The sequence below is a fragment of the Magnolia sinica genome, chromosome 18 (assembly GCF_029962835.1).
Source record: "Magnolia sinica isolate HGM2019 chromosome 18, MsV1, whole genome shotgun sequence".
NCBI classification, from domain to species: domain Eukaryota; kingdom Viridiplantae; phylum Streptophyta; class Magnoliopsida; order Magnoliales; family Magnoliaceae; genus Magnolia; species Magnolia sinica.
In genome coordinates, this window is record NC_080590.1 from 38,782,159 (window position 1) to 38,806,768 (window position 24,610).

General features: G+C 40.7%; 1 protein-coding gene across 1 annotated transcript in view; it reads right to left on the reverse strand.

The window, feature by feature from the left end:
- Positions 1–24,610, reverse strand: part of LOC131233477 (uncharacterized) — a 217,412-nt gene that overhangs the window by 45,578 nt on the left and 147,224 nt on the right. Inside the window, exon 7 of the mRNA XM_058230191.1 lies at positions 21,461–21,625. Within this exon, the coding sequence (XP_058086174.1) occupies positions 21,461–21,625 (165 nt within the window). The remainder of the gene's footprint in view (positions 1–21,460; positions 21,626–24,610) is intronic.

Sequence of the window (24,610 nt, forward strand, 5' to 3'; positions counted from 1 at the left end):
GCCAAACTTGTGGTGAAAGGGTTTGGATAGAGGAAAAGCATAGACTTCAAAGAGATATTCTCACAGATGGTGAAGATAACATCCATACGAGTGTTGCTTGGGTTGACGGCTAGCATGGATTTGGAGATAAAACAGTTAGATGTTAAAATTGTCTTTCTCCATGTTGACCTGGAAGAAGAGATCTACATGTACCAACTAGTGGGGTTCGAAGTCAAGGGCAAAGAGCATATGGTGTGTCAGCTGAGGAAGAGCTTGTGTGGGCTGAAACAAGCTCCACGGCAATTGTACAAGAAGTTTGACTCGTTTATGTTAAAGCATGGGTATGACAGAACGAAATCAGACCACTGTGTGTTCACTCGCAAGTTCTCAGATGGTGATTTCTTAGTTCTCATGTTATATGTTGATGACATGCTCGCCATGGGAAAAGACATCAAGAAGATCGACAGGCTGAAATAGGAGTTGGGTAAGTTATTTACGATGAAAGACTTGGGCCCGGTAAAATAGATCCTAAGAATGGAGATAACCCTGACAGAAGCAGCAGGAAGCTTTGGCTGTCATAAGAGCGGTATATTGAGAAAATCCTACAGTGATTCAATATGAATGCAGCGAAGCTGGTCAGTACTCCACCGGATGATCGCTTCAGATTGAGTGACAGACAGTGTCCCAAGATGAAGGCAGAGGTGAAAGAGATGCAGAAGATACCCTACGCATCAGCTGTAGGAAGTTTGATGTATGCTATGGTGTGTACATGCCCAGACATATCATATGCGGTTGGTGTTGTTAGCAGGTATCTTGCCCATCTTGCAAAGGGCATTGGGCAGTGGTGAAGTGGATACTGCGGTATCTAAGAGTCTCATCCAGGTTGAGCTTATGCTATGGTGACAGAAAGCTGTGTTAGAGGCTACACAGAAGCTGATATGGCTGGCGATATTGACTCCAGGAAGTCTACATCGGGGTTTATGTTCACGTTTGTAGGGGGAGCAGTTTCTTGGCAGAGTAAGCTATAGAAGGTCATAACATTATCGATGACAGAGGCTGAGTACATTACAATCACAGAGGCATGTAAAGAGATGCTTTGGATGAAGAGGTTCCAACAGGAACTTAGCCTGAAGAAGGAGTATCACGTGATCTATTACGATAGTTAAAGTGCTATACTCTTGAGCAAGAATCCAAGTCAACACTCTAAGTCAAAGCACATAGAGATTCGGTATCACTGGATCAGGGATTCTTTGGAACAAAAGGTGTTACAGCTTGAGAAGGTCCACACGGATGATAATGGGTCAGATATGATGACCAAGGCTTTGCTCAAGGGCAAGTATGAGGTTTATAGACACCAGGCTGGCTTGAAGAAGGTGAATTCCTCCTGAGTCGGAAAGGGAGAGATTTGATGGGGTTTTCCTCCTCAGGTCAGAGGAGATGTGGTGCGGTTCGGATGCCACAAACAGTAGAATCTCCACGCTGCTCGACCAGTCGAGAGCACTGCTCGACCGGTCGAGTGAACAGTGCTCAACCAGTCGAGTGAACAGTGCTCTACCATTCCAGGACTCTGCTCGACCAATCTTGGCTACGCAGATTTGAGTCCGATTTTGTGCGGGATACGGAATTTTGAGGTGATTTTTACAAGGGTGCAAAAGGGAGTTTTCTAAAGTATAAATAGGAGGTACCTAGGGCTTTCTAGGTAATACAAGAGGATTTCCTAAAGCTTTGTAAGAGTTTACTATAGGGTTTAGGGTTATTAAAGGTGAGAGAGTAAGAGGAGAGAGAGAGGAAGCTTGTGGAAGAGATTCGACGTCTTAGTGCTTCTACGTCCTCGTGATTGGTGAGATCTCTCTAGTTTTTTCTTTTATTCTCTTAGTATTTATCCACTCCTGCGTGAGTGAAGAAGGTTGTAATGTTCTACTTCATAGTGGATTGTTGATCTGGACGAGGTCCCATGGTTTTTACCTCTTTGAGGGTTTTTAACGTAAAAATCTCTTGTGTGGTGTGGTTTATGCTTTGATTTATTTCATTGCTTTATTATTCCATAATTCTGATTTTTTTTGGGAGGCTAGATCCTAAGGTTTTGTGCAAGGCGCCAAACACATTTAGGGAAAGTTTTTATATCCTCGCATTAACTTACAACATACTTCATTACTTTCTTAACAATTGAAGTTCATCGAAACTCATCCAATTTATTTCTCACATAGTCTAAGTACATCTTGTATCTTCTACACCACACAAATATGGAAGGAGTGAAACCTTTGCTCTCTCTAGTGGTGTTTAGGTCTAAGTTGTCACACTATGATGGTGATCATCTGTCTGACCCTCATGAGTATCATAATATTGTGGGCGCTCTATAATATGTTACTATCACTAGGCCAGATATTGTTTTATATATATATAAGGTGTGTCATATCATGCACGTTCCTCAAACAACATACTGGTTCGTAGTAAAAAGCATTCTTCAATTTCTAAAAGGCAGAGTTGTAAATGGTCTTTATTTTTAAAAGGGGTCCCTTGCTCTTCAGACTTATTCAGATGTTGATTGAGTTAAGGATCCAGATCACAAATTCACCTCGAGTTTTATAATTTTTCTAGGCACCAATCTCATATTTTGGACATCTAAGAAGTAACCTACCATTTTAAGATCGAGTAAGGCATTAAAGTATTGCTCTCTTGGCCAAACTGCTAATGAATTATTTTAGATTAAAATGGTTTTAGGTGACTTAAATCTTTATTTAAAAGATCATCCTATTAATTTTTCTAACAATGTAAGTGTCATCTTTCTTGCATCCAACTTGGTTTATCATGCACATACCAAACATGTTGAAGTTTACTGCCATGTTATTCATGATAAGATTACTCGTGCAGATGTTATAGCTTGATTTGTTGGGTTTCTCAATCAAATAACAGATATCTTCATAAAAGGATTAAGCACCCCAGGATTTCAGTTGTCGTAAGCCAAGCTTCATGTTGTTGAACACCCATTTATCTTTTGGGTGTGTGTTAACCTATCATCAAAACTGCCTCCTTTGAATGGATAGTCAATTTAAATTTAAATTATTATTTTCTTAAAGAAAGATTTATTGAATTCAAAAGGAAGCACAAGGTTGTATAATGCTAGATCTATTTTAGGCATGGCCACCAATAAAAAGAGGGACGGCCCACCTATCCTAGACCTAGAGAGGACTAGACCTCATGCATGTAGCCTAAACCTACTTTGTCCAGAAACATGTACCCCTTGATGATGGAGGGAAGGGATTCCTTAGATCGGAAGAAAGTACCCAATTGGGACTCACTCCCCAATCTGGGTAGCCCATCCGCAATCACATTGGCTTCCCTTAAAGTATGAGTGATGCGAACTTCCATGGTATGTCTAAGGGCATCTATCCTTCTCCTCCAGTATCACAAGGACCAGGACCCGTGAGTCTCATTAGCGAGGGCCGCAATAGCCAAACTAGAGTCGCTGGAAATCTCCACTCTCAAGAACCCAAGTTGGGCATACTGAGTGATGTCGTCTAGAATCTCCCCAAATTTCGCCCACATGTTAGAACCACAACCACACCCAAAGGGGAATGCAAATAGGAAATCCCCATTGTTGTCTCTTCCCACTCCTCCCCCTCCATAAGGACTTCCCTCTCGCTGAGCCATCTATGTTCACTTTGACCCAGCCCCGAAGGGGCCTTGACCACTTTACAATGGATGAAGTGGGCTGCTTGGGTGGAGGGATCAAATTCCAAGCATCTTAAGCGAGAGAAGAAGAGGTAATTTAAGGGATTTATGCCTTGGAAGGCTGGGGGCCATAAGATTGACCCAAAAGAGAACATTCGAGATGATCCCTGAAGCGTGCATAACATGATTTTCAAATCGGGCCTTGTTTCTTACCATATAAATCTCCCAGAATATGAAGGCCAGGATAAGGCCTTTGAGAAGGGAGAGAGACCTCAAGATAGGAGAGGATGCCCATCAACAAGCAACTTTGGACATTGCTAAGTTAGGCCCCATGGGGCTCACATTGCAGACCCTACTGAAGAAGCCCCATACTTGGATAGCCGTGTCACTTTTCGCAGACACGTGGTCCACCGACTTGAGATACGAAGCGAATGGATGAGAGCAACAAATGCACTTCGAAGCCAAACTGATACCTTTTTTCTGCATAGATACTTATATCGAGACAGCACCATAGAGGATTTTCCATGATAAGAGGGAGATTTTCGACGGAAGCTTAGCTTGCCATACCCACTTTCCTTAAAATTTCTGATTTGCCCTTGGCTTGATGGACTGTCAAGCCTACCCCACTAAGAGCTCCCCATTTTCGGAATCCAATCAAATACACTTGTCTTCCGTGGTCAACGTGCAAAAGCATTCATTCATAATATGATCGACAACCTGCTGCAGGAGGATTCGTTTAGCTTCTACTATTGACTTCCAACCATTGGGTCCAATGAAGTCCTTCACCACCGCTGTAGACAGACCATTGGGAGCCAGATGTAGACAAAAAATGAATAGGGGGCCAAGGCTCGACCAATCTAAATCCCATAAGTTAATGTCACCTCTACCAATAAGCCATCTCATGCGTTCGGATATCGCTGGGACTGTTTTACAAACCTGCTTTTGGAAAGGGGAAGCAGAGGCGAGCTGGCTAGTTCTACCTTATGAAGAAATGATATCCATTGGATACTTGGCTCTCAAAAACTTACACCAACAAGTATCAACTCCCCTAAATCTGACCATCCAGCCAAATTTCATCCTGAAGGCTTGCAACACCGATTTAAGGTTCCTTATGCCCAGCCCTCCTTCAGATTTTAGAAGGGTCAATTTTTTCTAGCTGAGCCAATGACATCTTTTCTTTTATTTCCATCCCATCCCTAGAAAAATAATAATACGAGAATGTCCTCTAGAGGTCAGACATGATACTAGCAGGGGCGTCCATGGCAGCTAAAGTATGAACTGGTACACTCAACAGGACATGATTGATTAACGTCGGTCTACCTGCTTGGGAGATGATTCTGCTCTTCCAGCCAGAAATTCTCTGCTGAATATTCTCTACCAAACTTCGGAAGTACACACTCTTCGCTCTCCCTTGGAAGATCGGGATACCGGGGTAAGTGAATTTAAATTATTTGAATTTCAAAATTAGTAGTCAAATATCTATTGTAACTATCTTATCCTTGTCTACCTATATATGCTTACAAATAGCAATAAAACTCTTAAGTCCAGTGTGGATCATTTTATCTACTTTTAACTCTTATTTACACTTTGGTCACATACATCTAAGGTAACTCTACCTTCTTCAACATCCCTTTAAGGTACACAATTAGGAAAAAAGCTCCAAATTCGAATCACATAATGAAAGACAAATGCATACAAAGCATGTATAGGAACATGTGATTTTACATGAAAAAGTCTTTCAGAAAAACACAATGGCACAAAGTGATGAGAAATCACTATGAAAAAGATAGTATAAAAGATAGATCAACTTATAGATAAAAAAACCTTCTGAAACCCTAACCCCCGTATAAAACAAGCCCTTTAATCTTTGTTACCCTAATCATGTATTACACCTATATATATATAGTGTTATACCCAGAATATGAAACAAATTGTATAATTATGCAAAACCATGCACACCATCAATCTAAATATCAATTGATTGACATAGATCGAGCAACCCATAATCAATCAAGCACCCGTATTCGATCAATCGAACATGCTCAAAAGTGTCCAGAGTGTTAGCATTAATTTTTCGACTTATATCGATAGCTCAAACCTTTAAGTTGATCGATCGAATCTGTCCAAAACTGTCCAGATACCAATCTGTTTAATCTGGGGTTCACTCGATTGATCGAGCAGCCTATTCAATTAATTAAGACCCCTATTTCTATATAGATTGGGGACATCTAGACAACAATCTCCACCATTGCTTCAATTGTCATCAATCAAGGCTCCAAGCTCCATCTCTAATTGTCTCTATCATAGCTTTACCATTATCCATTCTCATGCACACTCCATCTTCATCAAACCTTTGCCAAGCCCAAATAAATTAAATAAAATTTGAACTTCTCTGTAGGAACCACCTTTGTAAGCATATCCACCAGATTTAAGCTCATGTCGATCTTCTCAAGAATAACATCACCTTCCTCAAGCACCCGACAGATAAAATGATGAGAAACATCAATATGTTTAGTTCTAGAATTGTAAACTGAATTGTTTGCCATATTGATCACGCTTTCACTATCATAATTAACTAGTACAACCTCCTACTAAAGCTCAAGCTTGTCCATCATTCCTCTCAACCAAATACCTTCCTTGAATGCTTTTGTTCAACTTTGGTTATGGAAAGAGAAATAATAGACTAAAGCTTTGACATCCAACTAATCTCTCCACCCACTAGCACAGATGAGTAATCGAAAATTGACCTTTTGTTGTCCACATTCCCTACATAGTCTTAATTAATATAGCCTTCAATTTTTTGAATGCCAACATGTAGTCCGATGTACCCTGTAGATATAAAAGTAACTATTTTATTGCCTCTCAATGTTGCTTGTCGGGATTAGACATGTATCACTCACAACAGCGATTGTATGTGAAATATCCGATCTCATAGAGGCCAAGGCATACATTGAGTTACCAACCACACTCGAGTAGGGCACACAAGACATAAGTTGATATTCTTTATTTATAGTGGGACACTTCTATGAAGAAAATCGGAAATGAGGAGCATGGGGAGTGCTAACTAGTTTAGCCTTATCCATCCCAAACTGGACCAATGCCTTCTCAAGGTATTTAGCACCCAAATCTTTTATTTTGAATGTCCCTAATAATTGAGTCTTCAATATATTAAGATCAGACATTCGATGGTTGACAATAAGCATGTCATTAACATATAATACCGTTAAGATGAATTTTCTTTCACTTAGTGCCTTAAAGTAGACACAATAATCATATTCATTTCTGGTAAATTGTTGAATCACCATGAAAGTATCAAATTTCTTATACTTCTACCTAGGCAACTATTTCAGGTTGTACAATGACCTCCTCGACTTACAAACTCATTCTCTAATCCCTAGGCATCTCGAACGCTTCTGGGTGCTTCATGTAGATTTGATCTTCTACTTCCCCATGTAGAAAGCAGTATTTACATCCATTTATTTTAGTTCCAAACTATATTAGGCAACCAACACCAATAAAAATCTTATAAATACCTGCTTGACAACCGGTGCGAATATCTCACTAAAGTCAATATCATCCTTCTGCCATACCCTTTCACAATCAATCTCGCTTTGTACCTATCATGTTTCTTCCGATAGATCCACTTGCATCCGATCGCTTTACGCCCAACGAGAAGCTCCACTAGCTTCCACGTCTTAATCTTATATAAAGAATCCATCTCGTCCTGCATTGTCGCCATACACTTCTTTGCATCATTATCATCTAATGCTTCTTGAAGGGAAGACGGATCCCCCTCATCTGTAATGAGAGTAAATGCAACATTTGATTCATCTATAATCTTGCTAGTAATTTGCGATCTCTTGGAAGATTTCTCCTCATGGGTGATGTCTTCACCTACTCCTGTACCTCTTCCTACTGATCAACTTCTACCCGTGTCTGACCTTTTTTTTTAATTTCAATGTCAAATGCTATGAATTTCTACGTTTCCTTATGTTCATCCTTACAAAATAGGGAATCTTCATCAAGCCTAATGTCATGGTTAATCATGATCTTCCTTTTGACCCAGTCATACATCTTGTGTCCCATCACATCATACCATAACCCATAACGATACATCTCTTCGCCATTTCTTTTAGCTTATCTCTCTCAACTAATGGTACATAAGAGTAAGCATCATAACCAAATACTCATAGCCCTGAGTAGTCTACTTCATGGCCAAACCAGGATTCTTCTAGAATTTTGTAATATGTGGTTGTAGACAGGGAACGATTCACTGAGTAACAAGTCATGTTAACGGCCTCAGTCCATAACTAATTGTCCAACCCGATATTGCTTAACATACTTTTAGCTCTCTCCAATTCAGTCTAATTCATTCATTCCACTATATTATTCTGCTCAGGTATATGCTTTACTGTATTTTGCCTTACAATTTCCTCATATTTGTAAAACTGATTGAATTCCTTATAAGTAAATTCACCACCATTGTTTGTCCTCAACACTTTCAACTTCTAACCTAACTACTTTTCCACCATCTCCCTCCACATCTTGAAAGTGCCAAAAACATTATATTTATGCTTAAAAAATTAAACTTAAACTTTTCTAGAGTAATCATTTATGAATAAGACAAAAAATGACTGCCCTTCCAGAAATAATAGGTGAAAGAACCCATAAATCCAAATGTAGATAATCAAGCACCCCTTTACTTACATATTTCTCAGATTTAAAATATAACTGTGATTGTTTACTAGATATACAATACTTGCATATATTAAAATTAACACTTTTAAATGTAGGAATCAAACAACAATTAGAAAGTACCTTTATGTAGTGCTCGCTCATGTGACCTAAACACGCATGTTATAAACATGGCAATGTGGATTGCATAATAAATGTTTTAGCTCCACCCGATATGGTATTCTGGATCAAATTGTAAAGGTACCGCTCCATTTTTCCTTCGTCACAATGAGTACCCCTTTTGAAACCTTCACAACATGATCAAACCTAGTGAATTTGCACCAAATTTCCTCAAGAGCTCCCAAAGATATGAAATTGTTCCTTAGATCAGGAACGTGTCTCACATCCTTTAGGATAAGTTCTAGTTTATCAAACATCTTGATGTGCACCAATCTCGCACCAATCACTTTACAGACAATGTCATTACCCATAAACACCTGGCCACCATCGTACTTGTTATAACTTGTGAAGTAACTCCAATGAGAGGTTATGTGATATGAAGCCCCCGAACTCAAAATTCAATCATTGCTGAGATATCAAAATTTGGATGTGGTCAAAACATCACAACCACCCACCTCCTCATTAGATTCCTGTATGATGGCCTCATTCAGTGAATCTTTCAATTTATTTTCTTTCTAGGTTTTAGGATTTCGACAATCCTTCTTTATGTGCCCCTAGTCTCCCACAATTCAAGCATTTCATTTTCATTTTGCCCTTAGACTTAGACATATATTACAAAGTTTCCTTCTTTCGCTCAAAATTTTTTCCCCTAGTTACAAATGCAGTAATAGAGGAACCACTACCACTATCTTTTTTTCTTAACAGCTTCGAATGAGGTACAAAGATAGTTTTGACACTAGTGATCTCCTTACCGTAGCTAATAGTTTTTACGAAACTCTCGTACAACTTCGGAAGAGACTTTAACATAATTACGGCTTGGTATTCTTCTTCGATCATTACCTTTATAATCGTCAACTTGTAAAGTAACTAATTAAACCCGCTGATGTGTTCATTAAGATCTAACCCTTCTACCGTCTTTAAATTATAGAATTGCTTCTTCAGGTACTGACGATTGCTGAGAGATTTTATCGTGTATAAGCTTTCTAACTTCATCCAAAGCCTTACAATAGTCTTTTGATATATTAAGGACATTGTAAAGGACATCATTGATAAAATATAATTGGATTGAGGTTTTCACCCTCTCCTTCAGTTCTTCCCAATATTCATCAGTCATAGTCCCAGACACTTCGCTACACCAAGTAGTGTCTGTTGTAATCCTTGTTGAACTAGAGGGCCTCTCATCTCCGCCTTCCATAGTTCAAAATTATTTTTCTCGGTGTGCTTCTCCGTTTCATGTTTCACGTTCAATCCTTTCATCATCATGTCTCATATTCAAATTCAAATTCCAACGTATAACTCTTATACCACTTGTTAAGAATCCATGGATGCAAGCCTTAAATTTGAAACACATAAAAAAAAATGCAAAAAAATCATGCATAGAAACACACAATTTTATGTAAAAAACTACGACACAAAGCAACGAGCAATCATTATGAAAATGATAGTACAAGAGATCGATCAACTTACAGATGCGAGAACCTTTTTCAAACCTTAGCCCCTCTTTAAAACAAGCCCTTTAATCCCTTCTTTACACCCACACCCACACACACACACACACACACACACACACACACACACACACACACACATATATATATTGTAATACCGAAAATAGGACACACTCCTCCTTTTCCAACTATCTAGGTAATAATAACGGGAAACCCCAAACATTTTCCAAATAATCAATCTTAAAACTTAGAGATTAATAACTAGATTAGCACCATCACTGCATAGATCTCCCAATAAGTTATTTTATGGATGATAAAGACAAAATCACAATGAGTAATAACAAGCATAAACATGATGCCCTTCCACTTGCATCATCAATTGTTGTGCTTCCCAATAGTTTATACAAGTTACCATCCAATAGTATGGCTATGACTAATCTATGACCATGATCAACATGAGATAATCATGTTTCATCCCACCGTGAGTGAGTCAAACAACATGTGACTAGAAACCTCCAAAAACAGGTGATCTGCCAGTACTTGACAAGGATGGGAGATTTCCTTTAGCTCACAACTAGAGCGAAGATGAAGCCCACATTCCAAGAAAACCGTAATAAAATCAGCTCTTCTTCTGAAAATTCTAAGATCAATTGTACTTATATACTCTTACTTAAAGAAAAAGAAACCCTAATTAATCTTAACCATCTGTTATTTTTATTCCTTATAATTTTTAATTTGTAGAATTAAAAGGATTGATCTGTCAGAGTCTTGAGAAGTAATTAGATGGGAAAAAGAGAGCTGTCAACGGTTGTAGGTTTGGGGAACCAGACTTGGTTTTGTAGTTGCAGGAAAGAGGAATTTGAAACCCATTCAAACTCCTCATCAAAGGCTCCACATGTTCTTAGGATTCCAAGTCCATTAAGATATTATGCATATATCACAATCCAAGCATACCACTCCTACATGAATTTGAGACTAATCACAACTCTAGTGGGGCTCATGGTATGCTCCATCACAATATCCAACCCCTTCGGTAGATCTAGACTGTTGATCAATTAGACCCACCTAATTATGGAACTCTTACATTCCTAACCATGTATTTCAAGAAAATATTAAAAATAGAAATAGTCTCTTAATCTCATTGCAATTGTTCATAACTTTCATAGACCATAAGCAGTAAAAAAACATTGGAATTACATGATCTTAGTTAAAAAGGCAACTCAATTAAATTTCAAATGGGACCATTTTCCAGTTGTTTCAAAAGTGTTTGCAATGACTACATAATGAGTGACATAAATAAGAAGGTAAACTTGTTATCTAAGCTAAACAAACTGAAGGAAACTAGCTTTAATATATATGTGTATATATATATAACACTAAATCAAGAGTAGGTTAGACTAATGTTTTAAATAGCTTAAGCTATGTAGACGTAGCTTACCCTATGTATCATAGTTTAACCTTAATGCTACCAAACTCATGAAAATGGCTAAAGTTGCATGTAAGCTACACTATATGGAGTCCTTCTAGGTCCATCAATGATGGTGAGGGCATTGATGGTATTGGCCTGAGGTGTGTCTCCGGCCGCCCCACCTTCCATGAGAGGTAGGTCACCAGTGAGGAGGGATAGAGCTCCCTCTCGACCCCTTCGTCAGGATTCTCCAAGAGCCCTTCCCCCCCCCCCCCCATACTACTAGGACTCCACCCAATAACATATCAGATTTCAACCTATTTGTTGGAAACATCCCTTTTGACTGCTCCAAGGAGGATATTTAGGGTATTCAATAAATATGGGAGGTTGCTGGATGTATACATCCCCACTCTTCCAGGGATTTCGAAACCTAGGGGCTTTGCATTCATCCGATTCAGGTATGAGCAGGATTTGATGGCGGCAAAGGATATTTTAGATGATCGTAGGATTGATGGGAGAATCGTCTCAGTTAGATGGGCAAATCTCGGTGCTACAACACATCGGCGACAGACAGGAGGAGTTCCCTCCCTATCCGGGCCTCTAAGGTCAGGAAGGAAGGAGCCCACCCTTTTGTTTCATATGTAGTGGTAGCCTCGGCAACCCGTCCGAAATAGAGCAACAAGACGGAAAAGGGTTTATCGTCGGGCAGCCCCCATCCAACTTCTGAACCCACCTCCATTATAGATCTGAGAGCAGTTGCACATCGTCTGCAGGTGCTGAGCCTAGCTTTTATGGGCTTAGCAACTAGCCCGTCAGTCTCGATACTAAGGGCTACGTCAGCTATCAGAGAATCACCTTTCAAATCCTCTACTTTCGATGCGGTCAGGATCACTCGCATGAAATTCTTGATCACCTTGAAATCAAAGTCGGAATATTCGGAGAAAGACATTTCCCTGCATAACCAGATGGGGATAAGTTCGGTTGTCCCATGGAGTTCAGAGGATGTCTTTGGAGGAGAAGATTTCTGGATTAGACTTTTTGGTATCCCGGTGCACGCCTGGATGGAGGCTATTATTCTGGACCTGGGCTGCTATTTTGACAAAGTTACCCAGATCAACGAAATCAACAAATACGACCTTTTCCAGGTTTATGCTCGTATTAAGGTTATCCTTCACCTAGAAATTAATTTGATGCAGTATTGAGTCTTCATGTGGCAGATAGCATTTACCCCATATTTGCATAAATGGAATCTTTCCTTGCAGGTGAGCCCTCCCTACCCACTCAGACAGCTCTAAAGAGCCCGTCCATGGCCTCTAAAAGAAAAAAGGACTGGGTAGTAAGCAGGTTCCACAACCACCTAGCAAGCATCATTTCCCACCCAGCACAGGGGTGTGAAAATGGTTGTAACATAATGAAGAGGATGCAGAGGTGTGTGAAGAGGATGCAGGTCACTTTGCTTTGCCTTCCAGATGCCACAAATAATGAAGCAGCAGGGTCAATTCAGCCACGCCCACCATATGTTTGTCGCTTGATGCTAACAGAACTTAGCCCCTCTAATCTGAGCAATTCCCGTCCATCCGTCCCACCACCATCCCACGGCCTAGTCCAACCCGCTCTTGAGCAGCCATTAGCACTCAGTATTTCTCCCTCCCCAACTCAGAAACTGCCATCTAGCAGTAATGGAGAGGACAAAGAAAATTAACGACAAGATAATGGATGCACTCGGTCACCAACATTCCTCCCCTTGACAAGGCTGCGATAAGTTAATGTAGGAGCAGAGAGGCTAGAACTTCTCACTATACCTCCTATCCTCACTCAGGGATTCCCTCGGAGGGCCACCCCAATTTCATTAGCTATGGGAAATTCAGAATAGGAGGCACCAGGAGAAGTAGCTGAAGCAGGGGACTGAGAACTGGCATCTTTTTCTTCCCCAAAACTTGCTGCTCAGGATGGCAAGGTCGATAGATCTATCTCCATTTTTCTCCTCGGCTACCAAAATAGCGGAGTGGAATGTGGCTAGATCTAATCCTGACCACGTGGCTGTGTGCACCAGAGAGCAATTCCTTTTAAGGGATCAGAGCAATCCCTTGAAAATTGCTTCAATCATTGATCAGAGGCTAGGCAATGGCGAGGAAGCTCCCCAGATCCAGAACCAAAACATAGCAAAACACCCCGAGAAGAACAGGCAAACTACCCCAAGCGATAAACAGGTAGCTAGGATGCTAAGGAGATGTAAGATTCACTATACCAAGGGAGATTGGGAATCTAGGCTACAGAGACTAAAGCGAAGGGTTGTGAACTTCGGTTGTGTTACAGATGGATAAGATCATTATTTAGAATGCTCGTGACATAGGGAATCAGGGCACTATTAGAATAATAAAGAGGCTTATTAGGGAGCATAATCCTTAGATTGTTTTTATTCTAAAAGCAATGCTTAGAGAGGATAAGCGAGTGGGAGTTGGCCTATCCCTTGGCTTCCACTCTTCCTGCTCTAATGGTGACGAAGGGAGTAAAATTTGGGTCTTCTTTAAGAACACAATCTCTTGCTCTATTTTTAACAAGTCAAATCAATCTTTGTCCATTGCTGTCACCATGCAAAATGTTTCAGTTCCTATTTCTCTCACTTTTACTTATGCCAGTTGTGCTACGATTCTTGGGAGAACCCTTTGGGATGAGCTGGCAGCCTTGTCCTCTTCAGTGGCCGATATTTGGGCAATTTATGGGGATTTCAATGTTATTGTCGACGCTTCAGAGAGAAGAAGTGTAGGCAGTCGGACGCTGCTAGTTCTTCAGAATTCTTTACAGCAATCAATAATGTCAGGCTGATTACACAGGCTTCTTTGGGAATCAGTACACTTAGCAACAATTAAGTAAGCTCGTCCAAGGTTTGGGCAAGGTTCGACAGGGTCCTTATCAATGCAAACTGTTCCCCTTCTTCCCCGCTTTCCAGGTCCAGCATCTCCTAAGTCAACTCGGATCACGCCCCGCTCGTCTTGGGCTTCTCGTCAGGTGCTTCTAATTGTCCAAAACCATCCAGTTTCCAACGGATGTGGCATGATTCATTCCATCAGATGGTCAACATAGCTTGCAATAATGCAATGTCCCCCCACCCAATTTATAATGTGCCATCGAAACTAAAGCTGTTAAACAGGAACTGAAGGTAAGGAATAAAGAAGTCTTCGGTAAATATATTCAAGCAGGTCCGTCAGGCCGAGCGTTAGCTAGCTAACCTGGAGGCCAGGTCCCTAGACTTGTCAGTTATCTCAGGGCCATCTAGAGAGCTTCATAATGATCTAAGCTTAGCTTCTGACAAGCTCATCCATCTTGAGCTTATGCAGGAAATATATTGGAAGCAAAAGTCTAGAAATAATTGGCTAGCAGAGGGGGATAGAAATACTCGATTCTTCCACGCCTCTACCGCTAAGAAGCAACATAGAGCAGTCATCCGCAATGTCACACTGGAGTCGGGCCAGGATATAGATGGTCCAGCAGCTATAAAAGAGGCAGCGTGGCCTTTTTCAAGCATATGTTCAGCACTACAAATGTATCTACTGGTAACTAGATTCTAGATGTCATACCTCATCTTGTCTCGCAACTGGAAAATGACATGTTGATGGCCCCGCCGTCCCTAATGGAAGTGCAGAGGGCTGTTTAGTCCATCCCAATTGATGGAGCCTCGGGGCCAGATGGATTTTTTGGCGCTTTCTTTGCTTCCTGCTGGGATGTGGTGGTCCAAGATATCCACAAGGCTTTGCTCTACCTCTTCCAAGGTGGGAACCTCCCCAGGGCAGTTACAACATCTCTAATTTGTCTAATCCCAAGGTCGCATTCTCCGAAGAGGTTCTCAGACTTCCGACCAATTAGTCTATGCAATTACTTATACAAGATATTTTCTAAAATCATTGTAGCAAGGTTGAGCCAAGTGCTTCCATCGCTGATCTCGGTGGAGCAAGGGGCCTTCATCCCGGGCCATTACATATTCGAGAACATTACTCTCAGCTAGGAATTATTCAAGGACATTTTTGAAAAAGTTCGAGGTGGTAACATAGTTCTTAAACTGGACATGGAAAAGGCCTATGATAGGGTGGATTGGAGTTTTCTTAAGCAGGTCCCGCAGTGATTTAGGTTCAGCCCCACTTGGGTGGACATGGTAGAAAAATGTTGGCGGAACAATTGGCTTTCAATTCTTATCAATGGGGAAGCGATTATTTTTTTCAAATCGACAAGAGGGCTGCATCAGGAGGATCTACTCTCCCCAACCCTCTTCATTATTTCAGTAGAGGTTCTAAGTAGGGGCCTCAAGCATATGTTGGACCAAGGTCGATGCAACCCTTTTAAGATCCGCAGGGGATGCCCTCGAGCCTCCCACCTTCTGTATGCGGATGACACTCTTCTTTTCCTTAATGGGGACCTCGCTTCTCTTCGAGCTACTAAAGTTTTTCTGGATTCATACCAAGTGGCATCGGGCCAATGCATCAACCTTTATAAGAGCTCTTTTATTTGTTCGGACAAGATCCAAGCATCCAGGGTGAGATCAATTGAGAGAGTCATTGGCATCTCCAAGTCATCCACACCTTTACCTACCTTGGCATCCTTATATCATCGGGTAGGATGAAATCCAGCATTTTCCAACCTATGTTGGACAGGACTGAAGGTCGTATTAAAGGATGACAAGCCAAGATTCTCTCTCAGGTGGGCAGAGCTGTGTTGGTAAAGCATGTGCTATGTAGTATCCCTGTCCACTCAATGGCAGTAGCCCACGTTCCTTCTCAGGTCCTGAAATCTTTGAAAAGGAATTTTGCCAACTTCTTTTAGGGTTGGTCGCAAGGCAAAAGGAAGTTACATTGGATGAACTGGAAGAGGCTAACAACACCTAAAGAGGAAGGCAAGTTAGGCTTTAGGAGTTGGAAGAAGTCATGAGGGAGTTTCATCTGAAAATGGCTTAGGGGTATCTTCTTTAGTAAACATGATAGTTTGTGGTGCTCATTCATGTCTGTGAAATACCGCCATGATCTATCCTCGGATGGGGCTGCTCGGTGTGTTAGCTTTGTCTCCTCTGTGGAAGCATATCTAGTTTTAGCTTTAGTTCATGTCTCCCCTGGTTCAACAAATGATTAGTGAGGTTAGCTGTAAGCTTTGGAAGGAAAACTGGACAGGGCTAGGCCCTTTTCTCTATGTGGCAGTGAGTCCCATTCCTGTGGTGCTGCTGGAGATGGAGGTTAGACAGTTTCTGGGCCCCAATGGCCCTTTTCCTCCCTCTACAGTTTTTGGCTTCTTGCCGCAGGAGGTGGTGGACTTTATTTTCCAAGCCGGCTTCTATTTAACAAAAGGTCCAGACTCCTTCCTCTGGCCGTTATCTCAATCCAGTAATTTCTCGGTTAGATCGGCTAGGGACATATGTAGATCTCCTCATCCGACTCAAGAGTGGTCCAAGTGGATGTCGAATGTGAAGCTGCTTCCTAGAATTTCAATGCTTACCTGGAAGGTGCTGCAGAACGTGGTCCTGGTAGATGGAGTGGTCCAGTCTCGCGGTGTCCGCTTGGCGTCAGCTTGTGTTTGTTGTAACAATTCTACAGTCCAATTCAAATTAGTGGAGACCATTTTACACCTCTTTTTGGATAGCTCTCTAGCGCAGGCTATTTGGGAACACGTAGGGGCCATCTTTGGCATCAATGTCATGCCCACAACCTCCATGGTAGCAAGGTTTTCGTAGTAGTGGAGCTCATACTCAGCAGGCGCTAGGAAGACTGATGCACAAAAGCTGGTCCTTTTCCTCATTTGCTGGGAGCTATGGAAAGCCAGAAATGCAGCAACTTTTGATGACAGGCTGATCTCAATCCCTGCTCTGATAACCAAGGTGAAGTGGTGGATGATCTATATTAATGATCCTAACAGAGTGAGTGCTGGTCCAGCGTCGTCTAGGCCTAGATTTTTAGTGAATGCAGGAGCAGCGGCATCTTCGAATCCTTTAGCCCAGCCTTCGGTCATTTCTTCATCCAAGCCTTGTTCAGATTAGGTAAAGATCAATGTTGACAGAAATGATAAAGGGGATTTTAAATTTGCGTTCTCCATTGGTTATGACCATGGCACTAACACGTGCTCAGATCGTGCCATCCATGATGGCCTCTCCCCCTGCCTCTGCAGGGGCTTCTCTAAGGTGGTGGTAGAATCAGATTCACAGTTGGTTGTTGATATCCTGAATGAGGCGTCCAACCCGGGTTGGAAATGGAGCTATTGGCTCAGAAGAATTGAGAACCTCAAACTCATGGGACAGACCTGCTTTGGGCATATTTCAAGGAGGCTAACTTCCCGGCCGACGCATTGGCCCGGTTAGGTAGTGAAACCCAACCCTTCTCTATCTTCTCCTTGTATGTTAAGCTTCCCCACCAGGTAAGAGGGCTGATTTTCCTTGACAAAGTGGGGATGAGTGTGATTAGGGGACGTTAAACTCTGCCCCTTCGCAACTTTTGTAATTAGTTTTATTTTCTCTATTCATGTAGTCACGATAGGTTTGCCCAATACTCTTTTCTTGGGCATCCTCGAATGTAATTTTGGTTCACAGTTTGAATGAATTTAGGGCCTCCAGCTGCCCTCTTTTGCAAAAAAAAAAAAAAGTAAAAATAAATTAAATTAAATTAAATTTAAAAAATGGCTACACTATATGTTAATTTACATACGTTGCATGCTACATAGCCTACGCTAGATGCTACATAGTCGATGCTACACGCTACATACCTTACATCACAAGTTATTTTCCATGAAAAAAAATATCAATTAATGTTTTCAATTATTTGTTATAGTTTTCTATATTTCAATAAAAATAATTAAAGTAACAATATTATACTAGTATTTTCTTTTAATTTTTAATTTTTAATTTTTTATAACACACACACACACCCCACACACTCATGCTAGTGGAATTTCACCACCTATGGATACTCGAACCCTTGACCGGGTGTTGAAACTCCTGAGAGTCTACCACCCGAGCAAGAGTAAGGATCCATTATACTAGTATTGTTGCCTTTCAATATCTTTATGGTTAATCTTTGCCCCATTTTTCCTATTATTTTAGGCTGTGTTTGATTGCACCGGGTATCATGAAATTTCATTATTGGTTAGTCAATTTGGTAAAAGAAAATATCGTGAAATTTCTTGATTTATTTTTATATCTAGTGCAACTAAGCACAGCCTTAATAATAAAATAAAATAATATATTATAAAATAAAGAAAAAAGGAAGTAGCATGTAGCTTGTGTTACATGCTATAAAGCTTGTGCCTCATGCTTTAGATAAGTGAATGTTAGACTATACGATATTCATTAATTTAAACATTGAGTTCGATCTCAGTCCACAAGGGCCCAAAGATAATGACCAGTACATGATCCCACATGAATCTGGGCATTCGTCTGGAGCATGCCCTTGGTTATCATGGGTGAAAAAGATTTTGGCCCCAATATGGCTTGCATCACCATCCCAAACTAACTTCACTACTATCAAAGCACAATGGTAATTTTGATACTTTTATGCTTTCCACCAGTCCGATTAACTTATAATGATAGGATTTCTATCCCAAATGTGAAATCAAACTTCTGTTAAACTCTAACACGTGAAGAGCACTCTCAAGCATCCTAACAAACATTCTTATAAGCTACGTCATTTTCTGTCATAGTTGAATGACCCTCACATAGATCATGTGAATTAATCAAGATCTGTACTAGTAAAAATAATGTGTATTACCACATCAAGCAGCTACTTGTGATGAAATTCAGGATCACATCCCAACATTAACACTTTATATTCAATACATACAGATATCAACTTATATACACAATTAGTTACTTTTTTGCACTTAATTTCATTCCTTTTCAAAATCACAGCCTTTCTCAAATTCGATTCCCTCCCCTTAAAATGAAAAACTTTTTGGCCCATTTTATCACAATGCCAACATTAGATGTTGCCATATCGTCGTCTTGATTTTCATCAAGAGCAAGATTCGCCCCTAAATGATTTCATAGACAAATATTACCTTCTATGGATCTCACACTTGATGCTAAGGCCTCAAAAATCCAACCAACCTCTCAAAGACACCTTTCTTTGAAGCTGATTGACAAGAAACGCTTATAACGAAACAAATCAAACAAATCTTTCTTTTGCACAATTCAACATCATAACCAATTGTTCTCATAAGATTCCAATAACATACACAACAATGTATTTAGACCACCTTGCCTTTGTCAGATCTATACTTTCAGATTGTTTAATGATTAATTCAGCTTCGTGAAAATTCTATTTATCAACAAATTTGTTTGGTAAGCTTCCCAACTTAAATGCAAGTTCAAATATTCAGATTCTTTAATTTTTATCTGGCTAATTGACAATAATAGATGCAGAAACATACTTCTAAAAATATATAAATAAATAATAGAGGCAGAAACATAGTAAGAACAAATTTACATTAACATGATATCAATTTGCCATGACAGACAATAGCAGCAACAGAGCTTAAAATGAAAAAATCAATTAAACTTAAAACTTTTATGGGCATTGTTGATGTCAATCCAAAAGTACATGCAAATTCTTGCGTTTGGACCATTCAAAATACTTAATTTTGATTCATGCTAAGGACAGATTTCTACAAAAGAGACATTTTAAAATTCCTTGAGAAGGCAGGACACATATTCTAAGATATGTGTTGCCTACCAATGAGGCATATACTTTTTAATTCCTTTCAAGTGAGAAAAAGTACAAATAATTCCTGTCAGTTCTTTTCAAGTACCAAACATTGTGGATTCCACGAAATTACATTCCCCGTACCCAAACATAACAAGGAAGATTCGTTTTCAAAGATATGATTTCCCGAAAATAAATCCTTAGGCCCTTCTGAATTCCTTTAATGCATTAACCAATTTGTGAAGGATGACCAATAAAGATATGTGAGGAATGAGGTGTTGAAAGAAAAAGAAGTAGCTAGAGATCTCTTTCAGAGGGATTTTCAATGGAATTTCTAGAGGTTGTGACTTGTAGGGGTGGGAGACAAAGAAACGAAAGGGGATATATCAAATTTTAGAGAGAAGGGAGGACAGCCATTTGAGTGCGGATCTTGCATTTCCAAAATGGGAAGGATGAAAATCTGGTGTCAATCAAATAAATTGGGGTGGTAAGTGGGGTTTCTGGATGGAATAAAAAGAATTTGAAAAGAAATCGAGTAGGGCTGATATTGGGCTGATTTTTTCAGTGGGGAGAATGAGCATAGTAAAGAAAGGGAGAGAGATAGAGCGGCGGTGAGACACGACTTGTAGGGGTGGGAGACGATGAAACAAAAGGGGATATATCAAATTTTAGAGAGAAGGGAGGACAGCCATTTGAGTGCGGATCTTGCATTTCCAAAATGGGAAGGATGAAGATCGGGTGTCAATCAAATAAATTGGGGTGGTAAGTGGGGTTTTTGGATGGAATAAAAAGAATTTTAAAAGAAATCGAGTAGGGCTGATATTGGGCTGATTTTTTCAGTGGGGAGAATGAGAAAATTAAAGAAAGGGAGAGAGATAGAGCGGCGGTGAGACACTTGGTCCAATCGATCGATCTAGACTGTCCAGTATGTACAACACACATTTCATTGACCACCATGTAAATATTAAACTGAACCGACAATCTTAATCATCTGATCGAAATAGGTCCAATCAATTATTTAATCCATCTATTTGTTCGGGACTGTCAAGGATTGTTTATGATTAGGCAAACTCACTTCTGGTAGGCAACCCTAACCGTTCCATTAGACAAAAGATGACTACAAATAGTAAGACCAAACCAAGGTTGGACTGGATTACCCAATTAGTGTGATTTTTGCATGGTAGCCCATGAAATGTCTTCTGAACCAAATGGACAGCTCAGATTGGACTTTGCAAGTAACCCAATGCAACTAGGAGCATTAGAGCTTATAGTGCTCTAAGAGCTCCAGAGCATTTCGCTTTAATATTTACAATTTTGTAAATACTATCATGCCATAAATGTAGGCTTCACCTCAATTATCTTATTATGTATGTGCTAATACAAAAATGCGTCAGCCAGAGTACATGTATATGTAAGCATGATTACGTTACCTCCATCATCTTGGTTCTCCTTCTTCATTTCCATTATAAGACTGTACATATGTGGTTGTTTATTTTCCATTGTCATTTGTATTGTATTCTTGTCGTCATATTTTTTCCCCTTCTCTGATTGTGGAGGGATGTTGAGGATTTTATTTAAAAATTCGGTCATGTTGCCTGTAAAACATAGAACAAAACAGAGAGTCATGCCATAATTACTTTGTAATCTCCCTTCCCTTTCCTACAGAAGGTTATTTAATGAAACTAAATAATATTAACTTAAATGGACAAAAAAGGGTAAGGATGTGTAGGTGGTGGACATGTGATGGCATGCAAGTATGGAATTCAGGAAGGAGGATGGTGGACAAAAGATTCCTCTTTGTATAGGGTTGCAGCATTTTGTAAGGTGGTTTTTTTTTTTTTTTTTTAAAAAAGGATAAACTTCATATATAATGATTAGATGATCAAAATTTACAATTTTTCAGGTTGCCCAGAATGAAAAGAATCCGGGGGAACCTATCGTGAAGGAAAAAAAAAACAAAGAGGGACGGCGCCATACCCCAGGTGGCAAGGCCGCAAAACAAAAGGAAAAAGAACTACATGATTCTAATCGATCCTAGGCCCACCTTGTCCAAGAATATGTGGCCTCTGATGTGAGGAGGAATATCCGCTATGCTGTTAGAGAAGAAAGAAATTTGGGTCCCACTCCCCATCCCTAACATGGCGTCCCCAGGGGCATTTCCTTCCCTCAGAATGTGAGAGAAGATCACCTAATCAGATGAAAGCATGTTGCGAATTCTGGAGAGCCAGGAGTTCCATTTCCAGCCAGGGGAGGTTTTTCCAATCAGGAAGTTCACAACCAGCTACGAGTCAGATTCAACAATAATCTGCCTTAGACACATGCTCAATCCTAAACGTAATCCATCATGGATGGCCCTGAGTTCTGCGTATATGTTGGATCCCATCCCATAACCATCAGCAAAAGCGAACATAAAATCTCCTGATTCTCCTCTGCAAATTCCCCCACCACCTGACGATCCTGGGTTCCCAAGGGATGACCCGTCCACGTTGATCTTGACCCATTTGTTTGGAGGCTGCTTCCATTTCAGTTCAAAGATTGGGGGACAGAAATGAGTAGGGGGCAAGGACTGAGTTGGCCCTTACATCTGCACAACTCTTTGATGGAATGGCACCCCAACTAAATGATGATGATGATGATGATGATGAAGGATCGATCACTAATGACTGGGAGATCTGATTACCGGGGAGAAGTAGGGTAAGATGTCCACTTCTAAGCATCGTCCGCCTTGGTCAAGGGTGAGGATAGCTAAATTTGTGTGAGTAGGGGATGTTGGTGGACTTTTGTCAACTGCAGGCATGTGGAAGATCAGGGAATGAGGTAGGAAACCGTCAGATGAAAGAAGAGCTGACATGTGAATCATTTCAGGTATATGTTGGTCCTTGTTCTGATCCCAGGGGCTGGGATGACTCTTCTAAGGATAATTGCCTTCGGACCTGGATCTTCTATGGGCTAGCCCTCCCAACATCGGGGTGCTTTCTTGGCCTTGGACCATTGGGGATTGGGATCCCTTCCCTGGGTCCAAGAGGATGACCTGATTGGAGACCCCATCCTTGTTGTGGTTGCTGCTAATCCAGATTGATCTTGACTAATCATCCAGATTTTCAGGTCCCTTCCTTTGCACTGAGATTGGGGGAATTGTAGGAGGAGAAAGCCAGTTGATGTGATCTGGGATTGTCGATGTATGGGTTGGGTTGGATGTTCTATTGAGATGGGCTGAAGAGGTTGTTACCAAGGGAGAGGTGTGATGGCTAGAGTTTTCTGGGATGCGACTAGACATTAGTTCTAGGGGCGGATTTGGCTCCAGGTCCAAATTCTTGATTACCAGCTGGTTTTTAGTTACATGGGTTGGCAGATTAGTAGTTGTTCTCTGGTTATTCAGGCTATTACTTGTACCTAATTTGTGCTTGGGTGAGTCAAGGACTTGGCTTTGAGAGGTCGCTCGCTGGGTAGATTCTAGTTGTTCTGGAATATCTGCAATGCAGAGGGGCCGCAGCGGGCTATATTGGGTGACAAGAGGCAGCCTTTCCTATTCGGCATTTGAGCGAGCATCTGGTCTGCAAACCACCACCCCTGTTTGCTCTATTCCAAATCTTCTATTCACCCAATCTCAAGTGCTCTCACCTTCATTCCACAGATTATCCTGAGGTCTGTGATTAGAATGAATTGGAGCTACCACATGGATCTGTTTAAGGTTTGCAATTATTGGGTATATCTTGTCTCCAACCACTAGTTTGAGGACCTTTTGCAAATTCACACCTGGTTTAAGACGGATCTTGATCTTGACAAACATCTGGAAAATGCCATAGCTATCGTTCGGATCTATCTTGGTGCCCTGTCCAAAATAGCTTGCAAGATCTAAAATTACGGATTCAATTCAGGCGTGGGTTGGAACAACCATAGGCCATCTGATCCGATAGTATCAAAGGTCGACCAAGGGGAGATATTGCATAATCCCATTCGTTCATGAAGTTCGAAGTAAGCCATGAATAGGAGCAGCTCCTCCTTGGATTTAAAGGATATGAGGAAGAGCAAAGGGGATAATCTCGCTATATCAACAATTGATGCTATAAAGCAATTTTTCCTCATTTGGTCTGTGAGCTGAAGGATTAAGATTGAGGGCTTTGAAGCACGAGCAAACCAAGGCGAGTTTGAGCTGAGTTATTTTAGTGCTTATCGCATTATTGTTTGCTATGGTGGTGAAATCCTCTATCTCATCCGAAGGGTGTGAAGGGAGAGGGGCTGAGGACATCCCTTTATGTCATTCTCGGAGGATACCAGCAAAAGATTTGGGGGCCGAATTAGAGGCAGGGTTCTTAAGGATGGGGTCGGGATTGGGGGTAATACTGGGTTTTGCCACCTTAACTTGGACTGTGTGTCCATCAATCTTATGTCCATCTAGAACACTCATGGTCGCACGCCCTTCATCTTCGTACTGAAATCTAACAAACGCATACTGAAATATTCCCATAGGTTGCTGCTTTTCCATGTCCAATGATATGGCAGTTGTCAGGTGAGGAGGTGGTTGACTTCATTCGACTTCTGGAGCATCTTCATGAATATAGCCAATAAGAGAGATTGAT